Source organism: Cariama cristata, unplaced genomic scaffold (genome assembly GCF_000690535.1).
Source record: "Cariama cristata isolate BGI_N322 unplaced genomic scaffold, ASM69053v1 scaffold38277, whole genome shotgun sequence".
Taxonomy (NCBI): Eukaryota; Metazoa; Chordata; class Aves; order Cariamiformes; family Cariamidae; genus Cariama; species Cariama cristata.
The window spans coordinates 1-24520 of record NW_009629133.1 but is presented as its reverse complement, the minus strand read 5'-3'; the positions used below and the strand labels follow the sequence as shown (position 1 = coordinate 24520).

Sequence of the window (24520 nt, the reverse complement as noted above, 5' to 3'; positions counted from 1 at the left end):
CACCTAAGTTAATTTGGTGGATTTTATTGTTTTGTTTTGCTGTACTCACTTGGTACATTGCTGAACTCTGTGGTTCACCAAGCTGCTTTGCCATGCAGCTGTACAGACCCTTGTGCAGTTCTGAGGAAGGGCCATCAGGAGGAACATGGGACTGCTTCTTTGTGTTACATGGTCAGCTTATACTACTGTGGAACCGCTCAACAAAAGTTGCATAGTGCCCTGTAGGCCTGAATTGTGCCCTTTTGTGATGTTGAGATAGTTATTTAAACCTTGGTTCTTGTACATATCTATTACCTATGTGGCATTTTCGGTTGGGTTTTTTTATGGGTGTATTTGTGTTTTAGGGTGGGGTTTTTTGCATGGGTTTTTTTTGCTTGTTTGGGGGGTTTGTTTTGTTTTTTTTTTCCCAGGAGCAAAAACCAAACTATTGAAACCAAATTATTCTCTTGGCAAATCTGCTGGGCATTCTTAATCCCCACCAAATAGTAAATATGGGAACACAGGATAGAAGAGACTACTTACGTCATGGAGTGTAATGCTTTGTGAGGACTAGAACACCATTAGTGTGTGTTCTGGAAAAGTCTGCCAAACCTCTACTCCAAAAGCATAAAACAGTCTCTAAGATTGTAAACAAACTTCACAACTGTCATGTTGTGGGAAAGAGCAGAAGTGATCAAGGGTTTTCTAGTATTGCAAGTCCTTGCAACGCCAGGATAGCTGTTAAATGTCCAGCAGATCTTGGGAAGCATATTATGCCTTATAATATGGAGAAGGATAAATAGGAACAACAGTAGTCCGTGCTGATCTTCTCGGAGAATAATCCCAGCCATTTCTGTGAGGTTTTGCCTGGCACCCCAAATCTGATGGCAACCTTAGCTTAGTTAGTGGGATATACCTGCAAACTCTGCTTCTGTCCGATCTTTAGTTGCCACCAGTCTGCTGTATTTCACCCTCTTCTCCTGACCTGCAGACTTTACGGTGAAACTGTGTATCCAAGAATAAGGGGAAATTCTAACCCCAAATAAGTACTCATTATTTCTATCATGCTTTTACAGCAGCAGTATCAAAGTGCCCTGTTTTGGGCAGACAAAGTAGCTTCACTGTCTCATGGTAAGTAGTTGCTTTTTACATTGTTTTTGATTAACTTCTTTCTGATAGTGTTCTGTTTTGTTCTGTTGTCGTCTTAAAGCTATTTGGCTACATGTTGAAGTTTTGAGTGGTGTAAGTGCTTTTCTGTGATCTTTGGAATGCCATTTTCCAAATAGAGCAGGGCCAATCTTCTTTCCATTTTGAACTTTGTGTGAAAATTAATGTTTGGCCAAACCTTAAGGTTTGCTTACCTTAGGAGACAAAACCATGAAAGAGCTACGGGAGACAATGGTGGTTTCCTACAGGATTTGCTGTTGCTCTGGGTGACAAGTAGAATGCAGGTTTACAGAGTGGTAGCCTATGTCTGCCTACAACCGTCGTCCATTTACACTTTTTAAAATGATTCTGGGGGCTTGATCCCACAAAGTCTTTGGTTGCCAACAAAGTAGGAGGATACTAAGCTGTGCTTCTGCAATTGTAACTTCAAACTGTAGAAGTCTAGTGCTTTCACCTTCATTGTTAGGTTCCCACTGATCTTTTTTGAGAGAAACAATTCTGGGTTGTTTTTTTTCTGCCCTATGTCCAAGGGCAGGGTAACCTACAACTGCTACTTTTTTCAGATCTGTATCACTGTTGTCTCCTTCTCATGACACACTTCTAGTATGAGATTTTTTTGTATTCACTGTCCGGTGCACTATCTGATGTCTTTAAAGTTAAAATCTGATTATTTTTTCATTTTGAACTCTCACTGATAAATATTATGAGTTGTTCATGCATGCATATATATACATAAAAAAGCCCGAACTTTGTAACTCAATAGGATGCTGAAAGTGTTTAAAGATATATTATAAATCAATGGTTTATAACTTGCTCTTTTATTTTAGAGGAACCACAAGATATCTACTGGTTGGCCCAATGTCTTTTCCTGACAGCTCAGTATCATAGGGCAGCACATGCCCTTCGATCGCGTAAGTTGGATAAGGTAAGTCATTTTAGTCAGACTTATGACAGTGAATTCCACTTTTAAACCTCTGCTGCTAACCATAGTGACTTCTTCACCATCAGAGGATAAGATTTATGGGAAAAAAAACCTGCATGATGTGGTTTATCTGAACCAAGTATAGCCCTGTGTTCAATCGGCCAGATTGAAACTGTTGTCCCCAGATAGGGTCACAGAAAGGAGAAAGGGTCCAAGAGTGTAACTGCAGCAGGTATGGGAAGGTGGAGTGCACTTCAGGTGTTGTGGTTTAAATTGTCCTTCCACTCTGCTAATGAGTGGTGAAGGCAAGAGTGAAGCAAGTGTCCTCTGAGATGTTAATAGTAGAGAAAGTGTTACAGACTTAGTCATTTTGGTCAGGAAAGGTGGAGGTGAAAGGGATGAAGAAGCCACACAACTGGAAAAGGAGAGAGCAAAATGGAGTCTAGAAGTGTAGGTAAACATCCTCTCTCTTTGTAACTAATATGAATGAAACTTCTCTTTCAGTTATATGAAGCGTGTCGCTACCTTGCAGCTAGATGTCATGTGAGTACACATTTTAACCTCTATTGGAAACAAATCAAACTAAATAAAAGACACATCTTGGGAAGATTAGGTACCTGACAGGCAATGTAGATCTCTATGCTCATTGGAATAACAGGTTTAAATTTTGTGACAATTGATTTCATTCTTTAACCTTCAGTGTGGTTGCTGGAGTGTCCATTGTGGTACTATTCTGAAGAAATCTGACTGACCTTTTTTTCCAGGAAGAAAAATACTCCTCTAATATTTTGTGGGGAAAAAATGTGAACCATTTTTGTCTCGTGTCTTCATGTTTACATTTTTATTTGGTTGGTTCTAGTCTGACCAGAGGAGGTGTGATTTATGGTTGTATAAATACAATTAGCAGCTTTATACTTCTGTATAAAATATGATACATAAATAGTAAAATGCAGTGCTTTCACAGGACAACGGAATCAATTGATAGATTAAATATAGACATTTGAAATAGAATAATGTGCTTCTTATAGAATAGGGTGATTATATTTTATTAAAATCTCTTCACTATTTTTAGAAGCATATCTGCTTCTGTGATTGCATAGTGCTGAATAATAGATTTTTTTTCTGTAGGTGTTAATTTTATAATTTTTTGTGTATTATAGATGACTAGTAAAATAGTTGACTGCAATTGTAAAATTACATATGTCCAAATAAGAATATGCATGCATGAGAAACCTGCTGATAAGCACTGGTTGTTATAATCTGTGCCTTTGAAATATGACACTGTTTATTGGTGCTTTATGTACAGATGTTTCAAATCTCAATTTTGTTTTTTACATGCACATGTTTGGCTAGTATGCTGCAAAAGAACATCAACAGGCTCTGGATATTCTTGATATGGAAGAGCCAATCAACAAAAGACTTTTTGAAAAGTACTTGAAGGATGAAAGTGGATTGAAAGACTCTACCACAGACTGGGAGATGTCACAGTCCTCTGTAAGTGACATTTTAAAAACAAATATTTTTATAACTGAGAAAAAAATGTGTGAAGTTAGAAAGCGATTTTACAGCTGTATGAATCTGAAACTGTGTTTAAGGTTTCTTTTTTTTGGATAACATAACTTTCAAAAATGCTGAATTGTTCTCCTTTCAATCAGGAGTCATGTATTAGCTTGCCTGTATGAAATAACTTGGTTTGCAGAAATGAAGAGTGCTTTTTAACAACTTCCCATGAATTACTTGCAGACACTTTGCAGGAAGTTCATGATCTAGCATTGGTTTTTAGGGTCTTTTAGCTCTGTGCTGCAATTTCAGTCTTGATAATGTAAACTAGCATTCCTTTCAGTTGGGCTGTAGGTTCTGAGATAACAGAGCAAGTTTTCTTCTCCTCCAGTTATTCTTAATGAAATATTTTCTTAGTCACTCAAGTGTTCTTCTCAGTGGGACATTTTTTGATCACACTTGAAGATTATGTGATGTCAAGGTGAAGTTTTTGAAGCTCAGCAAAAAAATTCTGTATAGGCACAGGGTTAAAAGGGATCAGTATCGTGTAGGCTGGAGAGTCTGTGAAGTCTTTACTTTAGCGAGTTATGAATTGAAGTTTATTAGCTGAAACTACAGTGAAGGTGATGACAGATGGCATTTTTCCTATAAGACTGAAGTAGCAAAATGGGTTAAATCATCGATGTGAACTGGTTTCAAGTGCTGTTGTGAATGGGCTTAAGAAGTGGGTTAGACTGAGTTACTGTGTTGCACCTTAATGGGAACATTTAAGCTATCAGTGCAAGGAAAGGAAGAAGTCCTCAGCTTGGGCTGTTCATTCTTGCTCCCTTTTTCATGGTACTCTGGCCCAGGTGTTTGAGGGGCTGATTATTGAACTAAATTGGGAAACTATTTTGACTGAAAAATAACCCAGCCAAAAACCTCAACTTCATCAGTCCTTACCTTCACAAATGCTTGTGATAATGTAGTTCGCTAATGCGAGAGTGAGTTTGGTTTGCCAAAGGAGAGAACTACTGAAGTGGCTACTGCTAACAAGACATTTTTGATCAAACTGCTCTCTAGGAATGTAGCTTTTTCGAACTTAATTAGATTAGTTTGCATAGACGCTAATTCCAGAGGAAGAATGACTAGTTTCTGAGCTGGTAACACTATTACCACTTCAGCAGCCCCCTGGGGTTTATTAGTTGTTAGCACAGCTATACTTTTTCTAGGCTGTGGACTCCTGAGAGAGTTAGTCCGTTTGGTTAGTCTGATGATAGAGATAAGTCATGTGTTAACTTTCTCCAAATAACTTGCTGACAATTCTGTGGCCTTCTGACTGAGTTGAACACCCATGTAAGGAATTTTGAAAGAACAGGTTAGTTATTAGACATCTTAACACAACTTTAACTATGGTAAGAATGATCTTTCACTACTTTCATTTCTGAAACATAGATGTTTTGGATTGAAAAGAAGGATGTCTTTTTCTGCTCAAAGTAGTTGAGTCCATTGATTTGGCCTTTTTTATCTTTACTGCGGTCATTCTCATCTTGCATGAAATATGTGGTTTAATAGTCAACAAAGAAGAGAATTTTGGAAGTGACAATTTCCCTATATCGAGTATGAAGGGAATTTAGTGTAATTAGCTTACAACTCTGTATCAGAGAGCTGCATGCCAGAAGTAGAAGAGATGAACTCTATCTTCCTTCTACTTATTTCGAGGACGTGTTCATTTGGCAGCAGATAACCTGACAGAGAGTTCGTTTAATTTTTTTTAAGACAGTAGAGACAATATTTTATTTAAAGACAGCACTAGAAAACCAGGTTCTGTCATACATGAAATGCTTTTTACTTTTCAGGGAGCCCATTTGATTTGTGCTCAAAACCAAATTGCAAACATTGATTCAGTCTTTGACCTCCAGCCCTGCTTTTCCACCAGATCAAGAGCTCTATATGCCTTTTGCGAGGGAAGATCTATGATGCTTTGGATAATAGAACCCTAGCAACGTACAGCTACAAAGAGGCCTTGAAGCTTGATGTTTACTGCTTTGAAGCATTTGATCTTTTAACATCGCATCATATGCTGACGGCACAAGAAGGTCTGGATAGCAATATTTCTCAAATACAAGTAAAATTTAGCTGCTTTCTCAATATGCCTTTTTCCTGGATAAAAATTAAAGTAATACTGCAAGTAACAGACTTTAAAATGTTAAGAATAGAAAATGTATGAAATGAGTAAAAATTATAATCTGCTGAAATTTATATTTGAATGTTATTTTTCAGTCTTGCAGTGCTAAGACTTAAAAGAAGAAAATAATCCTGCTGTCCTGTTCCTTAGCTGTGGAAGCTCTCTCGTTCTTTGCCCCACCTAAACAATGTTTTTCCTGTGTTCTCAAGTTCACAGGCTTTGAATCCATGAAACGCTGCTGGTGTCTGCTTAGTTCTAGTAGGCATTGGTTAATACAGCACTCGAGGGATAAAATTGATATGTAGAGTAAATAAAAATGGTGGTATGTTATGTCATCTTTATTAAATTTTATTTAAAAGTGTAGAAGGAAAAACTAAGAATCCAGTCATTAATTTCCATAATTAGTAGTATTATCTGTTTTAGTGTATCTGTACTGTTATCTTCTGTGTAGTTTCGAGATGAGCATCATAAAATTCTTTGCATGTCTAAGTTCTCAAAATACTGGATCTTGCTATTTCTTCAGTAATATGACCACTTTTTTTTTTAATTCACATAGAAAAAGAACTTCTTGAATCTCTACCTCTTAGTAGACAATGTACAGAAGAAGAACAAGAATTGCTTCACTTTTTATTTGAGAATAAATTGAAAAAGGTAAACCCCAAAACTGACTAAAAGGCTAGAGAATCGATTGAAAGTCTTGACTTCAGGTGTAAATTTTCTTGGATTCCATTTATTGTGAACATTGGAATAAATAAAGGCTTTGTAGTTTTGTTTGTTTTAAAATTTATGATGCAGTAGATACCACTTTATGGGTGGTAACAGTTTTGTATAAACTTGTTTTCTGGTGTGGTGAAAACTTCAAATTCTGATTTTCTGATTTTTTTTTTTTTTTAGCTTCATTTCTTGAGAAACTTCTAGGTGGGGAAAAAGAACATTAATAATGTAGGCAAAATGTCAGTTACCTGAAAATACTAGGACACAGCAACATTATTCCAGAGTATTTTTTCCAAAGATAATCTGAGAGCACTGAAAGCCACTATATATTGCGCAGTATTCAATTCTACAGTCTACACTTAAGATATTGACACTGGCAAGCATCTCTCGTGTTCTAAGTGAGCTTTTAAGTACATTATAAAGAATTGGTTTACCAAATACATGTTTTATGGAGTTTCAGTTTAAAACTAAGAATTTTAAGAAGCTTAATTCTTCTTATATATTCTTTTAGAACTGTAATCTTTTACATTGGTTGTTGTTTCACGTGTTGTTTCTTTTGTCTTTCAGTATAATAAACCCAGTGAAACACTCATTCCTGAATCAGTAGATGGTCTTCAGGAAAACCTGGATGTGGTAGTATCCTTGGCTGAAAGACATTATTATAACTGTGATTTCAAAATGTGTTACAAACTTACTTCAGTGTAAGTATACAAAGCAACTTTGAGGGTTTTTTCTCATATAGTGAAATAAAATAATTATGCCTGGACTTACAGCGAATTGTTGTTTATATTTTCTTCTATACTTTTCATTTGAAATACTTTGAACTATTTAAGAATGTCAGCTAAACTTTTAACTATTTCAAGGTGTACTTCTCAGAGAATGGGGTCGTAATGTTGTACTTCTGATTTAAGAGATTCTGTGAATAGACTTCAAGACATCTTTTTTTGTTCTCTGCTTAGTTCACAAAATGGCGATATTTACAAAAAGGGCACATGCCTACAAGCCATGTTCTGCATGCAGTCTGTTGTCTGTGAGACTATCTTCTGTTTCTAAATGCCACATGAAATAAAATTTAAAACTGAGCTAGATATGTTTCCTAAGGCATACTGCTTAGTGTTAGTCTTCAACTTTCTGAGCTTATTGCTTCAAAGTTGCTGTCAAATGTATGGAAAAGATGTACAGAAAGGTTGTTGCTTGCTGTTTGCTGGTTAAATTTGAAGTAACCTGCAAACAAATGTGCATTGTATTCTGTTTTCTAATTGTATATTCAGCTTGCCAGAATTTTCTGTTACTGTCTTTTGTTAAGCTAAATTAATAGTTATTTTTCTGGTCTTAAGATAGTCTTTATTATGCTGTTAATAGTTACCTTCTAGTCACAAGTAGTTTCCCAGTGCCTAAAGTGGTAATTAACAGGAACATTACATACTATAAAAGCAGCTTGCTTATGACACATTAACATCTTTGAAATGTGCATTGCAGATTATTTTTTTTTTTTTTAGAGTGATGGAAAAAGATCCTTTCCATGCAAATTGTTTACCTGTGCATATAGGGACACTTGTGGAGCTTAATAAAGCAAATGGTAAGAAACACAACATTTAATACTACTCAAAAGAAGATCATAAAGCTTCAATTTTAAAAAAGAATTAAGAATGCCAAGAAACCACCTTATATACCATTTAAAAAAATTGCATATATTTTTCTTCCTACCTGCAGTTTAAAGAAAACAGTGGTAGCTGGAAAAGACAGGAGTTTCAGAGCTGACAGTGGGGCTGGGGCAGGAAAGCAGTTGTGCAAAGAGTCTTTATCTGTTCATGATCATGAATGTCACTATCTTTTAACCACTAGGCTATGTAGCCAGAAATTTAGTGAGCTACACTGCTTCATTTCTGTTATTTCATTTTTGAGGTGATCGTCATAGAGTATCTAGGTGTACTTTTTCTGCTGAACAATAAAATATATTAATTTAAACTAGAAGGAACTCTTCAGCAGTGTGTATGCTTAGGTGGACATGCTTATTCCATATTAGAAAAAATTCTAGAGTCTCCTTGCCTTTGCTGTTATGAAGACCTCTTTTTAGTTCAAAAAAGTTAATAATCATGCAGCACCTTTGTTGGAATTACAAGAATAGCTCACTTGCAGGTGGGATGCCTTTTCTCATTTCAGACTGCATATAAACATCCAAAGCAAGTGAGAAGCTTGAATGTCTTTAAAACCAATTGGAAAATAGAATAAGGAGCTGATATGATTTGCAGTCTCTCAAAGGATGGTGCATTGTATGTACGCAAATGGGTCATTAGGTGTACTAGTACTTCTCAATGTTTAGTAAATGCACTTTTCAGTTACTTTACAGTTAACTACACCTCAAAATGTGGCCAGTACTTTGATTTTTCTTCTTAGTCTGCCTTGAGAAGCATTTTGTAAGCCAGTTTTCATATTTTATTTTTCTGAAGCCAAGAATTAATGCAAAGTTCTCCAGGACAAACTCATCAATTTAAGAGCATTGTACTCTACATAAAATTTCGGGTTTTTTCGCTGTAATGCTATTTCTTTTGAAATTGCATAGGCAATAGAATTCTTATGCTGCATCTGATTACTTCCGCTGTTACTGGAAAATCTGTAGCAAGTTATTCTAATAACTAGAATTATAATTTTTATTAGAGAAGTAATCAGTTAGAATTATTCCAAATAATGTAATCATTTATTTGCTTTTGTCCTATTTTCAGCGTATTAATGCACAGGACTCTACTTTGAAATTGATCTAGCCATTATATTGTATCTTTTAGGTGTAGGAAGTTCAATAGTGTTTTACCTTGACAAGATACATTCAAGTGCAATACTACAGGCATTTGTTTTAATGTATGTTAATGACTTAAGTTGTTGCAGAATTCTGAAGGGGTGGGATGTATAGCTGCTTATTTATGTGCTATGAAGACTTATGTTGGGTTTTTTTGTTTTGGTTTTGGTTTTTAGTTAATTGCAAAACAAAATGTATTTTGAGGCAGTTTGGAGCATTAACACTAAACAGAAAACATTTTTGTTCACTTGTGCATTAACAACATTAGATGTTCTGGATATTTTGTATAGAAGGCTAAAGGGCTTGACACATCTTAATGTTTTAGCATGTTTTAATTTTCTTTTCTTGTTTCTTCCCACTATGTAGAGCTTTTCTATCTTTCTCACAAACTGGTGGACTTGTACCCAAATAATCCTGTAAGTTGTTCTAAGCCGTCATTACCAGGTAGTTTTTTCTAGGTGAAAGCACATAAAAGTTGTAATAGTTAGTTTGGGCAACGAATTCAAAATCTGTTTCTGCATGGAGCTAGTAAAAATGGTTCACTCCTTTTATTTTCTGTGCATTGTAATTTTCTTATACCGAGGTTATTTTTTTAATACATTTTACAAGTACTTTGTTTTAAATGTGAGGTATTCACTTTGAATAATAATTTAAAACAAATGCTACAGTAATAAATGTATATGCCTCTCTGGGCAACCTTTTCCAATGTTTGATCATCTTGATACTGAAAATTGTTTTCCTTTTGCTCAGTCTGTGTTTCCCACGTTGCAACGTGTACCCATTGCCACCCATCCTATCACTGCATCTCTGAAGAGAGTCTGGCTCTCTCTTCTGTATTCTCTACCATTAGATAATTGAAGACAACAATAAGGTTTCCACTTAGCTTTCTCTTCATGAGACTGAACAAACCCAGTTAGAGACATACGTGCCAGCAGCTCTAGCTTGTCTGTAATATCAAATAATTCAAAACGCTGACTGTGATTTCAGTGAAAGTGTTCCTAACTTCTCTAATAATGCTCCTCTGTTTTGCATCGCCTATGGTGATATTTCACTAAAATCAGTGTGATACATCTAATAATGTTCTATTTTGATTTTAATGTGTAGGTGTCATGGTTTGCGGTAGGATGCTACTATCTCATGGTTGGCCACAAAAATGAACATGCTAGAAGGTATCTCAGGTAATTTTTTTTTTCTGGTTTTCCTTAGTGAATCTGTTGCTCACTTGCTAAATAAATATTTAATGTTCATGGTTGGTTGTAAGCTCATAGAGTAAACAGAAGCCTGGTAAAGTGGTTACTACTAAAATATTTCTTTTGTTGACACCCTTTTTTTGGTATAGCAATTTAGACCTCAACCTTCTAGATACTTTAAAAACAACTACTCTGAATTCTGATGTGGTTGCCCCCGCCCCAACACATCTTATAGACCCTTCCTGGCTAGGGATGCTGCAGATTTAATAAAGATGTTCTTTATTTCACCACCAAAACCACCTATGATTTTTTTTTCTGTATTTTGCCCAATTCACCTATTATATCATTGTTTATGTTCGGTGATATCAAATAATTCATGCTGTCCGTGAACAACAACAGAAATAATACAATGCATTCTTGAAAAGGTGTGATATTTTGAAGTGCTAAATAGTTTGCTGAACTTCTAAAATTAACTTTGTTTACCACTGGTCATTACAGAAGATACCTAACTATGTGGCATAGCATTGCTATGTAAGTAGTCACCTGAAGCAGATGAAATTTAATTTCAGATGTGTTTGCTTGTGACTTCCTTTTGTTTTTAGCAAAGCGACTACACTTGAGAGAACCTATGGACCTGCGTGGATAGCATATGGGCACTCATTTGCAGTTGAGAGTGAGCATGACCAAGCAATGGCTGCGTACTTCACAGCTGCACAGCTCATGAAAGGGTATGTCAAAAATTTCATATTGAGAAAAATTAAAATGAATCCATAAATAGTGTAGAATATTGACATATATTCCTTTAAACAGTAGGAATACATTTGCAATGATTATCTGGTAGAGAAAAAAAACAAACAAATAATTTCACCATCTGCATTTAACTGCATTATTTGTGATTACCATTGTGATTTTATAAGTTCTAAAGTCAAGATTTATATTTAGATAATCTGTGTCCTACCTGAAAGTTCTCTGAAATTCGTGAATCATGTTTGTCATACTGGGTCATAAACTGCTGTGTAGTAGTATCTTGAACAGCTGTTTCATGCTGTGCGGAAGGTTGTAAAATGAGTAGTGGACTAATCATGTCATATTGCATATAGAACTATTGTATTTGATTGTGGTTATTGGTAAATGTAATCCCTCTAATTATTACTTCTTCCATACTCCATTTGTAAATGAAATGTAGGAAGGAAACTAGGAAAAAAACCCAAAACCTCGGAACTAACTTAAGCACTGAGAAAATACATGTAATTCCAGAGCAAGTTACAATTACGTATTGGAGTTCAAATTATTGTCAATAACTACCAAAGATGTGAAGTCTTTTAAACTGCCTCTTAGGTTAATAGTCTATTTAAGTCAGCTTTTACTTGGATGCAAACACAGTTGGCATTTCTTTATCGTTTTTCCTGCTAAGTACACGTTTGATTTTTTTGTGTTTTTTTGGTTGTTTTAGATGTCATTTGCCAATGCTCTATATTGGACTGGAATATGGTTTGACCAACAACTCAAAGTTAGCTGAAAGGTTTTTCAGCCAAGCTTTAAGCATTGCACCTGAAGATCCTTTTGTTATGCATGAAGTTGGAGTGGTCGCGTTTCAAAATGGAGAGTAAGCTTGCAAAATAGGATTAAATACAATCTTAAACATGGATTATTCTGAAGTGTGATGTGCAGATATATATACTAAAGTACTTACATGGAACTGTACAATACAAAGTTTCTTTTGGTTCTAGTTTAGATGGTGTTTACCCTAAACCCTTGCTTTCTACATTGTTCTTTGTTGTTTAAGATGGAACGAGGAAAGAATTTAATGCCTGAGGAACATGCAGAGATTGATTATTATCTCGTGCGTGCCTGTCATTGGGTAGTTGCGTGCTTTGAAAAGGCATCTGTCTGCACACACAAGTGCACACGTGCTATAAAATTCTCTACAGCAAAATGTTTTGTCAGCTCAGGAGGTTCCAAATATATTCTGAAAAAACCTAACAGACGTAAGAAATGTTTAGTGAGTATTCTTGGTTTGCTTCTGATTTTTTAACTTTGTCTTGTTAGCTCTTAGGAGCACATGCAAAATATAGCCATATGTAAATTACTGGTTTTTACATCTAATTTCACTCATATGTTGAAATAACGTCAAAGAACTGTTCGTTGTAATACAGCTTTCTTGTACTGCTAATGAAAACTTCACTAATTTACTTTTCTTTCCCTCCACCTCCTCAATTCTTAGCTGGAAAACGGCTGAAAAGTGGTTTCTTGATGCACTGGAAAAAATCAAAGCTATTGGAAACGAGGTATTTTTCCTAATAACATGGACAATCATAAATTTGTGAAACTCTAAAACTTGAATCATCTACTTGTGATTGAGTGTGTTGGCTTTTTAGATGAGAATCATCACATATTATCTTCAGTGCTACAGGAAAAGGCAAAAAGTATGTTTCTATATGAAATTAAAAGAAAATAAGCATTGACTGGAGAGTGGAATCCAGGTCTCAGTCTTGGGTCTTAGTAGACCAGTGGTTCTTGGCCTGAGGGTGAAACTGGGGACATGTGTGAAGGCAGTTTCTGCCACCTTCAGTGTTAGCCATTTCTTGAATGACTTCCACTTTTGTTTGGACATCATCCTGTAGGTATGGATTTGTCTTCTTTCTACCAGATAGAGACACTGTGTGAGAATGGGCTCAGGGATGCTTAACTTTCAGGAAGTAATCAAAATAATCACTGGCAAAAAGTTTGTCAGAAAACGTGCTCATAGTTCAGGCGCTTTTGTGAATCAAAAGTCAACCATTACAACCCTGATTCCTCAAACACTGGAACACACAAATGAGCTCATACCTATTGGTAGTACTGTTTATTTTATTTGGATGTTGTCTAAAGAAACATGTTGTACTAGAGTAACTAGAGATGCCTTAATGAAAGCAGTACCACCTTGTCACAGGCTTCTTGTGAATTTTAAGATAGGTTTTCTCAATTTTTAGCTTAAATTTAGTTAATGAGGATACCACCTCATTGTTAACAAAGCATCTCCTATCAGGATAACAAAATTGCTTCTAGAGCACAATAAACCACCTATACAGTGGAAAGAGCTGAAAAAACGATAATGTGGACAAGGCACACATTTACTAAAACGAACTGCACAGATACTAATTTATATGCTCACCAATATATAGATAGGGTTGTTCTGGTTTAGTTAAAGCTATAACGTTGTTCATGCGAATGCCACACACTTTGTAGATCGGGCTTAAATTTATACATGTGCCTAAATTCTTTTATGCATGGCATTTTTCTTGTTTATTGAGAAGTACTAAATATCAGCATATCTATAAACACACAAATTGAAATTTAGAATTAGAGTGGGAAACACCTGAAATAACAATGTAAGTGTATCTCTGTATCTCTGGTTATAAATTGCAAATTCATAATGCAATCAAGTCCAAATGATTTCTAATTTCAGCAAAAAGTGTTTTAAGGATTTTGTTGGCTCAGATTGTCTTCTGTGTGCCTCGTAAATGAGCTAATTTATTTAGAGCAGATGAAGGTAGACTATGGAGAAGATAGTAAAAAGACTTTCAGTATGTATGATTATTTTACAAATACCTAATTTGGGTAGTCTTCAGTGCTTCTAGGCTGAGAAACTTGACATGATTTTTAGTTAAGTAGAAAACAAATTTTGTTTGGTTTGCATCCAAGTTTTAGTATCACTGACCCTTTGAAGAAATTTAATGGGCTTTGAGGAATGGAAAAATTGGAAAAATGAGTTATTGAATAAATGTTTTGAGCTTTTAAATTCTTTTCAATTCTTTTGAAAAGAATTGAAAATGCTCGTGGTACTTTTCTTGGTCATGAATGAATTGTCTTGTTCATTTGTGTGTTTTTGTTTTTTTTTTTAAAGTAGACAAAATTCAGTTACAATCTGGGAAGCTGTAGTTATTTGAATTGTTGCTTTATTTTGCAGGTAACAGTTGATAAGTGGGAGCCTTTATTGAACAACTTAGGACATGTCTGCAGAAAACTCAAGTAAGCAGAGAGTACTGGAGCTTCACATATCTGGAATACTGCACAAATGTGTTTTCTATAGGCCTACTTCTCATTTATATCAAGATTATGTACCACATGAGAGCAGTGATAGAAGTACCTTGTAAGAACAAGATTCCCTAAATCAGCTTGTGAATGTAAATACGTTAATCGCCCCTTATATCCAGGTTACTACTTGCAAGTTAAAGTGCTTAATATAAAAGTGTTTCCTTAACTATTGATTCTTACTAGATAGAAATTTGGTCGTAGACTTTTTAGACCCTTGTATGGGTGTGAATTCTCACTGGCTACTGTTCCCGTCCTGACATACTTGAATATGTCCACTGATTTGATTAACATAAAGGTAGTTTTGTGCCAATTAATTGCTTGGATCAGTGCTTATGGGTTGGGGGGGGGGAGGGTGTTTGTTGAAGTGAAATATTCAGTGACATTAACACAGCAATAAAGTGTTGCTTTATGTTTTTTGAGAACAGAACTGTTTCGTATTTCATATTTCCATTCTAGGAAGAGAAAAAAGAAAGTGCAAAGTACATATGCAAGCTTTAACAGTTTTAACAGAGAGAAATGTTTTCTCGTTAATTACCTTAATCTGATTTTAACCAATGTTTTCCTTTGTTTCATCAGTACTATATCTTTTTTTTAGTGTCATGGTTTTAATTGTCCAATTGATGTATATTGTAATTTTTGTTTCAGAGCTGTTAAGAAGAATGTGATTACAGTAGATATAAGTTGTACTTCTGCTTTGGCTTTGGTAGTAATTGCTTTGTGCTTCAGTTGCCAAATAGTCTTCATTTTCATTATGAAATATGGATGTATAATAGGTACCCCTTATGCCAACGTCAAACAAAAGGCACTGCTGCTGGAATCTATTCATGAGTATAATTGCGCGTTTTTTTCAAATGCTTGTTTCAGTTATAATTCCTTTTGTCTTTTTTTAATTTCTACAATAAGTTAGTAACTGCTTACATCACACTTAGGACAACTTGCACTGTATTATTTGTTCAGGTTCAGAAAGCCAACCTAATGTATTTCTATATCCTTGTAAACCATCTTTCAAGAAAATCAAGTTGAGAATTCAGGCAGCTGTACATTTACTTTGACAACTTAAAAAGTTCTGTAATAACTAATTAGTGTTCGTACTACATGATATTGCTATTATGAAAAAACTTATTGGATATATGTCTACTCACTAGCATTATGTGGTTGAAATTTGAAAGCAGGCTATTAAAATACAGGGGTAGTTAATTGGACATGTAAACACTATAAGTGAAAATAAAACTCAAATCATGTGAAAGGTTTGTGCAGCAAGCAAACAGTTGCATAATTTTTCTGCCTTAATTGTTACTTAATGCCCTCTAACAACTTCATGGGTTGCTGTTTGCATAATTTTGTTATAACCACAGACATTAAAATTTCTTCTGAATAGACAATTGCTATCTTTATTTTTAACAACTTGGAACTAGGATGTCAAATGTGACAATTTCATTTCTCAGAGTAATGCCATAATGTATGTTTAATCTTAGTTTTATAAAATAACAAATGCAATAAGCAGTCTAATAATGGATAATTTTCAAAGAAAGGGTGGCTGGTATTTGAAAAAAATTATGGATATGTGTAAACTTTCTTTCCTGATAGAGATGGTAGCAAAATGGAGGTGACAAAAGTACCAGTGTGTATAGCACGGGTTGTGCAATTCTGCCCGGAGAGCTTTTCTCACTTTGAACAATGAGTGATTTAGTCTTGTATCGCTCCTTTGCTCCCCTGGGGAGGAAAATGGAAGCTACAGAAAGCAAGCTAATATTACAATGCACAGCATTACACATCTAAAGCAATTTACCATATCAAATTGCTAAGATCCATCACCAAATGTGGCCTAGCTGTAGGCAGCTGTTGTGCTACATAAGGGGAACAATTATTTCTCAATTATGTTGAGGAAGAAAATTTGTCAATATCCATGAATCTTTTGTGCATTCTATTATGTTCAGAGTATGAAGCAATAATTTTTAAGTTCTTGCAGAATTGCGTGCCACTGAGCTAAGGAAAATACCAATAGAATACTAGAAAAGCACCTTTCCCCCTAAAGCTTACTAACAGATCTTCTGTATTTAACCCTAACAGGAAATATGAAGAAGCACTGGAATACCATCGCCAGGCTCTAGTATTAATTCCTCAAAATGCTTCTACTTATTCTGCCATTGGCTACATACATAGTCTAATGGGCAATTTTGAAAGCGCCATCGACTATTTTCATACGGTATGTAACTGGCTTCAATTTAAGTCACAGATTCTGTTATTTACTGTTTCATTCTGTTTGGTTTTGGAACAGAGAATCAGCATTTTATCCAACCTCCAAATTAGTGTTTATTTTATAATCTTAACTTTTTTTAAAAAATCTTCCTATTGCTTAGGTTAAAAAAGACCACTTTGTAAAACTTGTACTTGGATCCTTCTTTGTTAGAAATTAGCTGAATATTATAATTGTCTCATGCATTTTACGTACATAAACTTCTCATGCAGCGGAAATAATTTAAAATGCTTCCAACCTATGCCTTGAAGTAGAAATTTTACAGACAAAGTATGTTATACTTCATGATTTGTGAATGGTTCTCTGTTTGTATACATACCCTTTTCTGATTTTTTTGTGCTTTACTTGCTTACTATTTCAACCGGTTTATATGAGAATATTATTTTGGTTGTGCAACAATTTGCTTTTACTGTGAAGTCTATGCTCTGAAAGCATCATTGAACAACAAAACAACAAACTCGGAACCATCATGGACTTAAGATGTAAATGGCTCTATTTGCTACTGAATACTTTTTACTGTGGTTTTTTTTTTTTAATAGGCCCTTGGTCTTAGGAGGGATGACACATTTTCAGTCACGATGCTTGGACATTGCATAGAAATGTATATTGGTGATTCTGAAGCCTACATTGGTAAGTCTTTCACTTATGTGACTTAAAGTCATCAAGTCCTTTGACAGGAGGCTTATTCTTACATCAAGAAAGACCATCTACCATTACCTAGTTAACTTACAAAGTAGAGTATGTTTTTGTTTGGTTTTTTTGTGGGTTTTTTAAATGGCGAAATGAATCTGAACTTGTCAGCAATTGCAGATGACCGCTGTTTTTTGTAAGCATCATGACAGTAAATTCTTACCAGTATAAAGAAAGGAAACACTTTGCCATTGAAAGTGGTGATGGTTTCTTTTATAAAAAAATACTGATTTGTGGATTTTAGAAACAAAAGGGAATGGGGAAGAAATAAAATAGAAATACGGAGTTAGAAAATCAGAGCACTAATGCCAATGCTGCTCTAGAGAGATATAGGCAAGGCATTTTCACCATGTCAAAAGTCTGCTCTGTGGAAACACCATAAATTATTTTGCCTCCAAAAATACAGCTTTTCATATGGCTACAAACAAGTGTTTCGTAACAATAATATTGCCACAGTTTGAAATATTCTACGAAAACTTTCTGTCCCCCAAAATACTATATAGTGATGTATTTCTGCTGCACTGAACTTAGGGATTTATCTGTAATGAACACAGTTGATGTCCTGTCAAGGATGTCAATGAGGCTGAAGCCAGTCAAAGCCATCTGTGTGCTCTATTGATTTTCCTGCAGATTTTTCACACAATTGAAGCAGATGTTTCCTCTTAATATTGTCTTGCTCCATATGTAGTCAGTTAACACATCTGGAAGAACCATGCAGCTGTGTGATATGCATTAATGCAAACCATGCTGTGTGTAACTGAAACAATAAAAAAAGCCTCTTAGAGAACTGGGAAGGGAATTGGCAATTACTTCTCATAACAGACTTTTGAATCTGAGTTGTACGTCTTGTATTGTGCTTTTTTCAAAAAGGAGGCTGCTGGATTTTTTTCAGAACAACTCTATTCAACTACAGTCATTAAGCAGCAACAGCGCTCTCTCAGTCTAAAAGCAGAGAATCGTAGTAGTTTCTGGATGATGGTTTCTTTGAGATACATTTTGGGGAGCATTCATTTGGAATAAACTAATGGTTTGACTGTTTTCCTAGGAACAGAGATCAAAGACAAATTAAGATGTTATGACTTTGATGTACACACAATGAAGACATTAAAGAACATAATTTCACCTCCCTGGGATTTCAGAGAATTCGACATAGAAAGACAAACTCTGGATGAAAGTGGCATAGTAACATTAGAGACATCACATCAAAGAAAAAGTACAGATACCAGTCGCCCACTGGAAGAAACGTTTGAGATTGAAATGAATGAAAGCGATATGATGTTAGAAACATCAATGTCAGACCATAGTACGTGACCATAAATGCTGGTAGAGAGCTCGTTTTGTCTAAGTGTAATATGTTTGTTGTAGCATTTTTGTTATGGTGTTACACTTACAAGAATTTGCTATTTTTATATGAATTCAAACTACTACTCTGTACTTAACACCGGAAAAATAATGCTTGCCTTAAGGATGATTAAAAAGTATACATGATGGACTAATTTACAAAACAAATCATACATGATGAAGGTAAAAAAATAAATTCACTTTTTTTAAAAACTGTTCACTGATCCATGTGTCTGCCATCAGTAAGACTGTGAAGGTTTAAAAATAGTACTTAATGTGGAACTGTTTACAATGTTGTTCAACTGAATAGGCAGTCTAATATAATAGTATTGTGGCTTCAGAGTTTTCATCCTGTCTGTGCGGAACGCTTTCTTAGTAAATAAAAAAATCCATGAAGTTTTATACTTAGTACTTTATAAATATGTATTCCTTTAAGGAGCAATTTCAATGGTTTGCCATCATTTGACTCTAATTTGGCATGCATTAAATTGATGACAAAGCATGTTACATTGTTATACTTTCTCCTAGTTATTAATTTCAGTTCTTTGTCATTATTCTATATTGTACTGAAAGATTATTTACGAACTGGTTTTGGTAGCTGACTAGACAACAGACATGAATGGTGTCAACATTAAGATAAATCAGTCTTACCCGCAATGAACACAATAATGAAGTTGCAAGCCACAGTGTACTACTGTAGGGACCACAGTCGTTCTCTTTACCCATAGTAGCTTTGTCAATGCAAGGGATTAACTGAGTAATACACATACAGTGTTTTTACAAGTCCCTGAAGTGTGGTATTTTTAAATGTCATTGGCTCACTGAAAAATGAAGTAGTAAAGCATATGCCTCTGAAACAGCAGCAGGGATTTGTCCATCCACTAAACAGGACAGGTCTGTTTGCCTTCTTAGCACAAGTGATGAAGGTATTTTGTGTAGATTTTTCCTTTCCCTTCTCCTCTTGCCTTTTCCACATATGTCACTGTGTGGGGCTTAAAATTAAAAACTTGATGCTACAAGCTGTCATAATATTTTCTTCTGTGACTTCCAGCTTAAGTTTTGGCATTGAATGTTAGAATAAATTTTCTGAAGTTTAGCAGTCCAGACTTTAGTGTGAAGTCCTTCAGAACTCAAGAACTAGCAATTTTTCTGTAGACAAAGAATTTTCATGAAATACAAAAATGATTTTTGTTTTAGCAAAATAAAATCATTGGTCTAAAATATCATTTCTACACTGTATCAGTACATTTGTTTTAACATTTAAATATGTATTTTCAGTTATACTTTTAGCATAAAACGTATGTGTTTGGTTATTGTGATATAATTTTCATCCACTTTTATTGGGGCAAGGTATAAAAAAGCCTGACAGCATGATTCATGAAATATTTTCTATACCTTTTTTTGGCACTTTATGTAACGAAGAGGAGACAAGGGATGAATCCAAGTACCTGCATTGAAACCTTGCTGTCATTTTTGCTTTCCAGCAGTCCATCTTTCTTGATTAATGGTCCTTTTAACTTTAAGACGACAGTGTTTACTTTTAATTTTGCCAGTGAATGGATATCAAAGGATGGGCTGATACTGTAAACTTTTGAGTGATTGTTTTGTTTAATTTTGTATTTAGTTTTGCATTAACTGGAAAATATAAACTACTACTTCTCATCCCATGTCCATCTCATGGCTCATTGAGTTCTCAGTGGCCAGGTTCTGAATCCTAAGGAATACACAGTTATTGAGGCTGCTACTTGGAAGAAATTGCTAGGTGGGAAAGCCTTCATTTATCTCAGGACTCATTAGCCAATCTGAGATACCTGCTAGTGAATCAAAATGCTAATTTTCCTTTTGGCTGTGTTTTGCCACCTTATTTTTGCTTGCTGCACTGCTCAGACAGACTTTTTGCTGTGACTGACTATGTCTTCATTCTTTGGCTCTTTTCCTGATAGCGCTCTCATTAATCCCCATCTGGATCAGGGAGACTTCATTGCATCAATGCAGGCCGTATACATAGTTTGAAACCAGGGTATTGGCTGTTTTCCACATGTCTGTGCATTACTGAACATGAATTCAAGTTCTAGACACACCTGCACTTTAAAATTCTTAAAACACAGAATGGTTTGGTTGGAGGGGACCTTAAAGCCCATCCAGTTCCACCCCCCTGCCATGGGCAGGGACACCTCCCACCAGACCAGGTTGCTCACAGCCCCATCCAACCTGGCCTTGAACACTTCCAGGGATGGGGCAGCCACAGCTTCTCTGGGCAACCTCTGCCACTGCCTCACCACCCTCACTGGCAAGAATTTCTTCCTTATGTCTCATCTAAATCTTCCCTCTTCCAGTTTAAAGCCATTGCCCCTTGTCCTACCACTACATGCCCTTGTAAAAAGTCCCTCCCCAGCTTTCTTGGAGACCCTGTGTGTTAGAACATGTGGATTGGAGTATGTGTCCAGTGCAGAATTCAACACTAATGCCATATTTTCTTAGACATCAGAAAGTAAAGTGAACTAAAATGTTTTACTTCCTAGTTCTTAAAGCACTTCACCCAAAGTTGCACATTCTCCTAGAAAACATTGCATAAGCCATGGATCTTAAGTGGAAAAGTCTATATCCAAGCAGAATGTGGGAATAATAAAGCGTTCAGGAAGCGCATGCAGCTCCTGGCCAGCGTTGGGTCTCTTTCCTTCAGTGTGGCTGGCTAAAGAGTTCATACAGAGGGTTTTCTTTTCTTTTGGTATCTGGTAGTTTGTGTGTGGTTCAGGTGACTTCTGATGTTTGAGGTACCCTGGAGATTTTTCCTGGGCATACTAGAAGACTGTGGCCAGTTCAGACTATAAGGAGTGTGTCTCAACAGCTACTGTATTAGGCAACTCTCATCCTTTAAAGGAACTTTTGGTAGTTATTTTTACATCTGTGCTTATGTATCCAGAATGATTGTAACCGAGAAGACCACCTCGTGGATGAAGTGACACCAAAGGCTTGTTGCTGCACACAGAGCAGCCAGAAGGCCATTGCCAATAGATACTCAAAGAGCTGCACTCTTTTTTCTCTATAACATTATCTTTTTTTTTTTTTTTTTTTTTTAATCCAGCATAGGTAAATCTAGTTTTCTAGTAAGACATCGTGGCAATTTCTATATCAAAGTTGGCAAAAAGTCTTCTAGCAAATCAGGCCTTTTGTCTAATGCCAGGCATGGATTTAAGCCTTGGGTTGTTTCCTTGTTTCTATATTACTACAATTTTCATTGACAAAATAGTTTAAAATATTGATAAAAGTTAATATTTCTTCCTGCACTCCCCAGTTGTGATCTGATAGTATGTCAGATCTGATGACAATACTGGTTTATAGTATTCCTGCCCTGTCTGTAGGAATCTACTTACCCCTGTGCTACTTCTTCAGTTGTGGTAGTACAAACGTTTGTGTGGTTATGTTGTGAATCAGATCAGTGAATTGGTCCGGCATTTAAAAATCTTTTCTCTATCATCTGATCAGTTCTCAGGTTCAAAGACAGCACACCACTTCTGTGTTAGAGTCATCAATGGGGCAGAGTGGTAGGAGTGGGAAGAAACAGATGGGAATAGCTAGAACGGGTGTTTCTATAAAGGCAGTGTATCGTGACACTCGTCCTTGGCAGGGATCTGCTGGAGGTTTTTTGGCTGGCTGTTGCTGGTCTTCATTTATTGGCAATAAAAGTGACCTGGAAAGAAATGTATGCAAAGTGTCCTAGATTGTGAATGACTTTTCCTGGACGTCGGAGGAATTCTTCATATGACTTGGCTTGCCTCCCAGCCCTTTAGGCATCTACAATTAGGTTAGAGCTTGTGAGCTGGTTGATGATGTCTGTCTCTCAGGACTTTAGGGAAAGTTTCTCTCTCCTCGTTTCTCTTCTGTTCAATGTTTTGATCTGCTCTTGTTCTGTCCGAATCCTTGCCTTTGTACCAGCAGCTCCTGCTGTGCCCTTGTCTTTTGCACCTCCCAGCACCTGCCCTGCTCCAGTCCTGCCCTTGCCTGGACTCTGCTTCCTAGATAGTGCTTGGTGCCTTTCTAGGTTATTCTGACATTCTGATTTTCACTCTGGCTCTGGTTAAAAAATACTGTCCTTGTCCTCTTGAGGTCTTTGGTTATTAATTTTGGCCTGACTTGACCTCAGGTTCTTGACTCTTGCTTCAAGCCGTTGCCTCAGTTGGCTTTGGTCACTGAGAACAGTTGTCCAGGACTCTTGTCAGGTTGAGTAGCTTATCAACATGTCCCCAAAAGAGACATCCTCACTCTGTCACATAACCTCATCTCTCTCTTGCAAGGATCAGTCTTGTCCCAGAGTGAGATGACCTGGCTGTTGCCTTAAAGGTTTTCAGAATAGATTTGAAAACTCACAAGGTATTTCTGCTGCAAATGGCTCCAACAATTTCCTCCCAGGTACTCTTGCCTAAAAGATTTGAAGAGGATTAACACATTTCAGAGTTTCCTCAGCCAATGCCATTTGCTTTTATTATTCCACATCAAATCATGTATTTCCTTTGTGTTGTGGACAGCTGTTTGAGGACCAACAACGCAGCAGCATCTGAAGATTGGCAATGACGCTGTGTATTCTGCTTAAAGTGCAGGCATTTTTGCTCCTTCTGTCTAGTTTCAGTGCGTCCAGAGGAGTCCATTGGTTCACTCCTGACATGTTCCCTTACTTCAGAGTTTGCTGTGCCTCTGTCACCAAGCCGAGGAGAAGTAGTCCAAGACATCTCAACTCACCCAGGAATTTTAAGAAACTTTGTGGATCTAGACACTGCAAAATTTGTTGATTGCAATCTAGGACTGAATAAGCCTTGACCTGATTGATGGGTCAGTACTTACTCCCGAACCAGCCACCTGAAAGACCAGTTTCCCCTGGAGGGGGTCTCAATTCAGGGATACCTTGCAGGTGAGAGATTATTCGGAAGCTGTATTGCTATGTAGTTCCCACATTCTTGTCCTTATTCTGCTCATTCCTGGTGACCTCCTCAGGGACTTGCCACTGCCAGAGACTGGACTGTGGCACCGTCTGACTCTACAACCATTTGTACATCTTAATTTGGTATATTTCTCTTATTTGTTAAGATAAATCAGTTGCCAAACATCTACCAGTATTTGACAAAGCTATTGGGGTTGCTGCAGACAACCACAGGATGTGAGGCTCTGCGGGAGCAGAAGCAACAGCTGAAATTTGGGGAGCAGTCAGAAAGGCAGGGAGACATCAGCCAGAAAAACTCTCAAGCCTGCTGCGTGGCCTGAGAGGCTGAAGCTGGCGGTGCATTGCCTGCGCGCAGACACCACTCTCCTATTTTGACAGAAACTCCGTGCAGGCACAAGACTTGCGCGCTGATGCCAAGTCACAGGTTCCGTGCAGGCACAAGACTTGTGCGCTGATGCCAAGTCACAGGTAATGGCCTCTTTTCCCTTTTCCCACTGTTTTCTCCCCAGGACGTGGCTAGCTTTCAGACTCTGTGTCCTAAGACTCTGGGTGACACATCCCTGAGGTGGCTGTGACCTGCTGTACGAGGCACAGGCAAGCCCTGGGCAGAGGGAGGCCTGAACGAGGCCTCGGTAGCCAGGGCTGCAAGGCACCCGTGAGCTTCGGTCGGAGCCATGAGGAGGGAAATGGACAAATTTCTCTCTCTTCGCCTCCCCACCGGCACAGCGAGGCCCTCTGGGGTTCCCGAACGCGCCTTTCCCCTGGACGATGAGGATGCGGCCGCCA

General features: G+C 36.7%; 1 protein-coding gene across 1 annotated transcript; it reads left to right on the top strand.

The window, feature by feature from the left end:
* The first annotated feature begins 1043 nt into the window (after positions 1 to 1043).
* Positions 1044 to 19006, top strand: CDC16 (cell division cycle 16). The gene is made up of 17 exons (XM_009705052.1): positions 1044 to 1110; positions 1974 to 2071; positions 2573 to 2611; positions 3422 to 3562; positions 5487 to 5646; positions 6292 to 6386; positions 7017 to 7150; positions 7949 to 8028; positions 9610 to 9659; positions 10348 to 10421; positions 11036 to 11161; positions 11887 to 12039; positions 12658 to 12721; positions 14383 to 14444; positions 16581 to 16716; positions 17307 to 17397; positions 18503 to 19006. The coding sequence occupies exons 1-17, from the start codon at positions 1044 to 1046 to the stop codon at positions 18766 to 18768; spliced, it is 1836 nt and encodes a 611-aa protein (XP_009703354.1). The 3' UTR covers positions 18769 to 19006.
* Positions 19007 to 24520: the final 5514 nt, after the last annotated feature.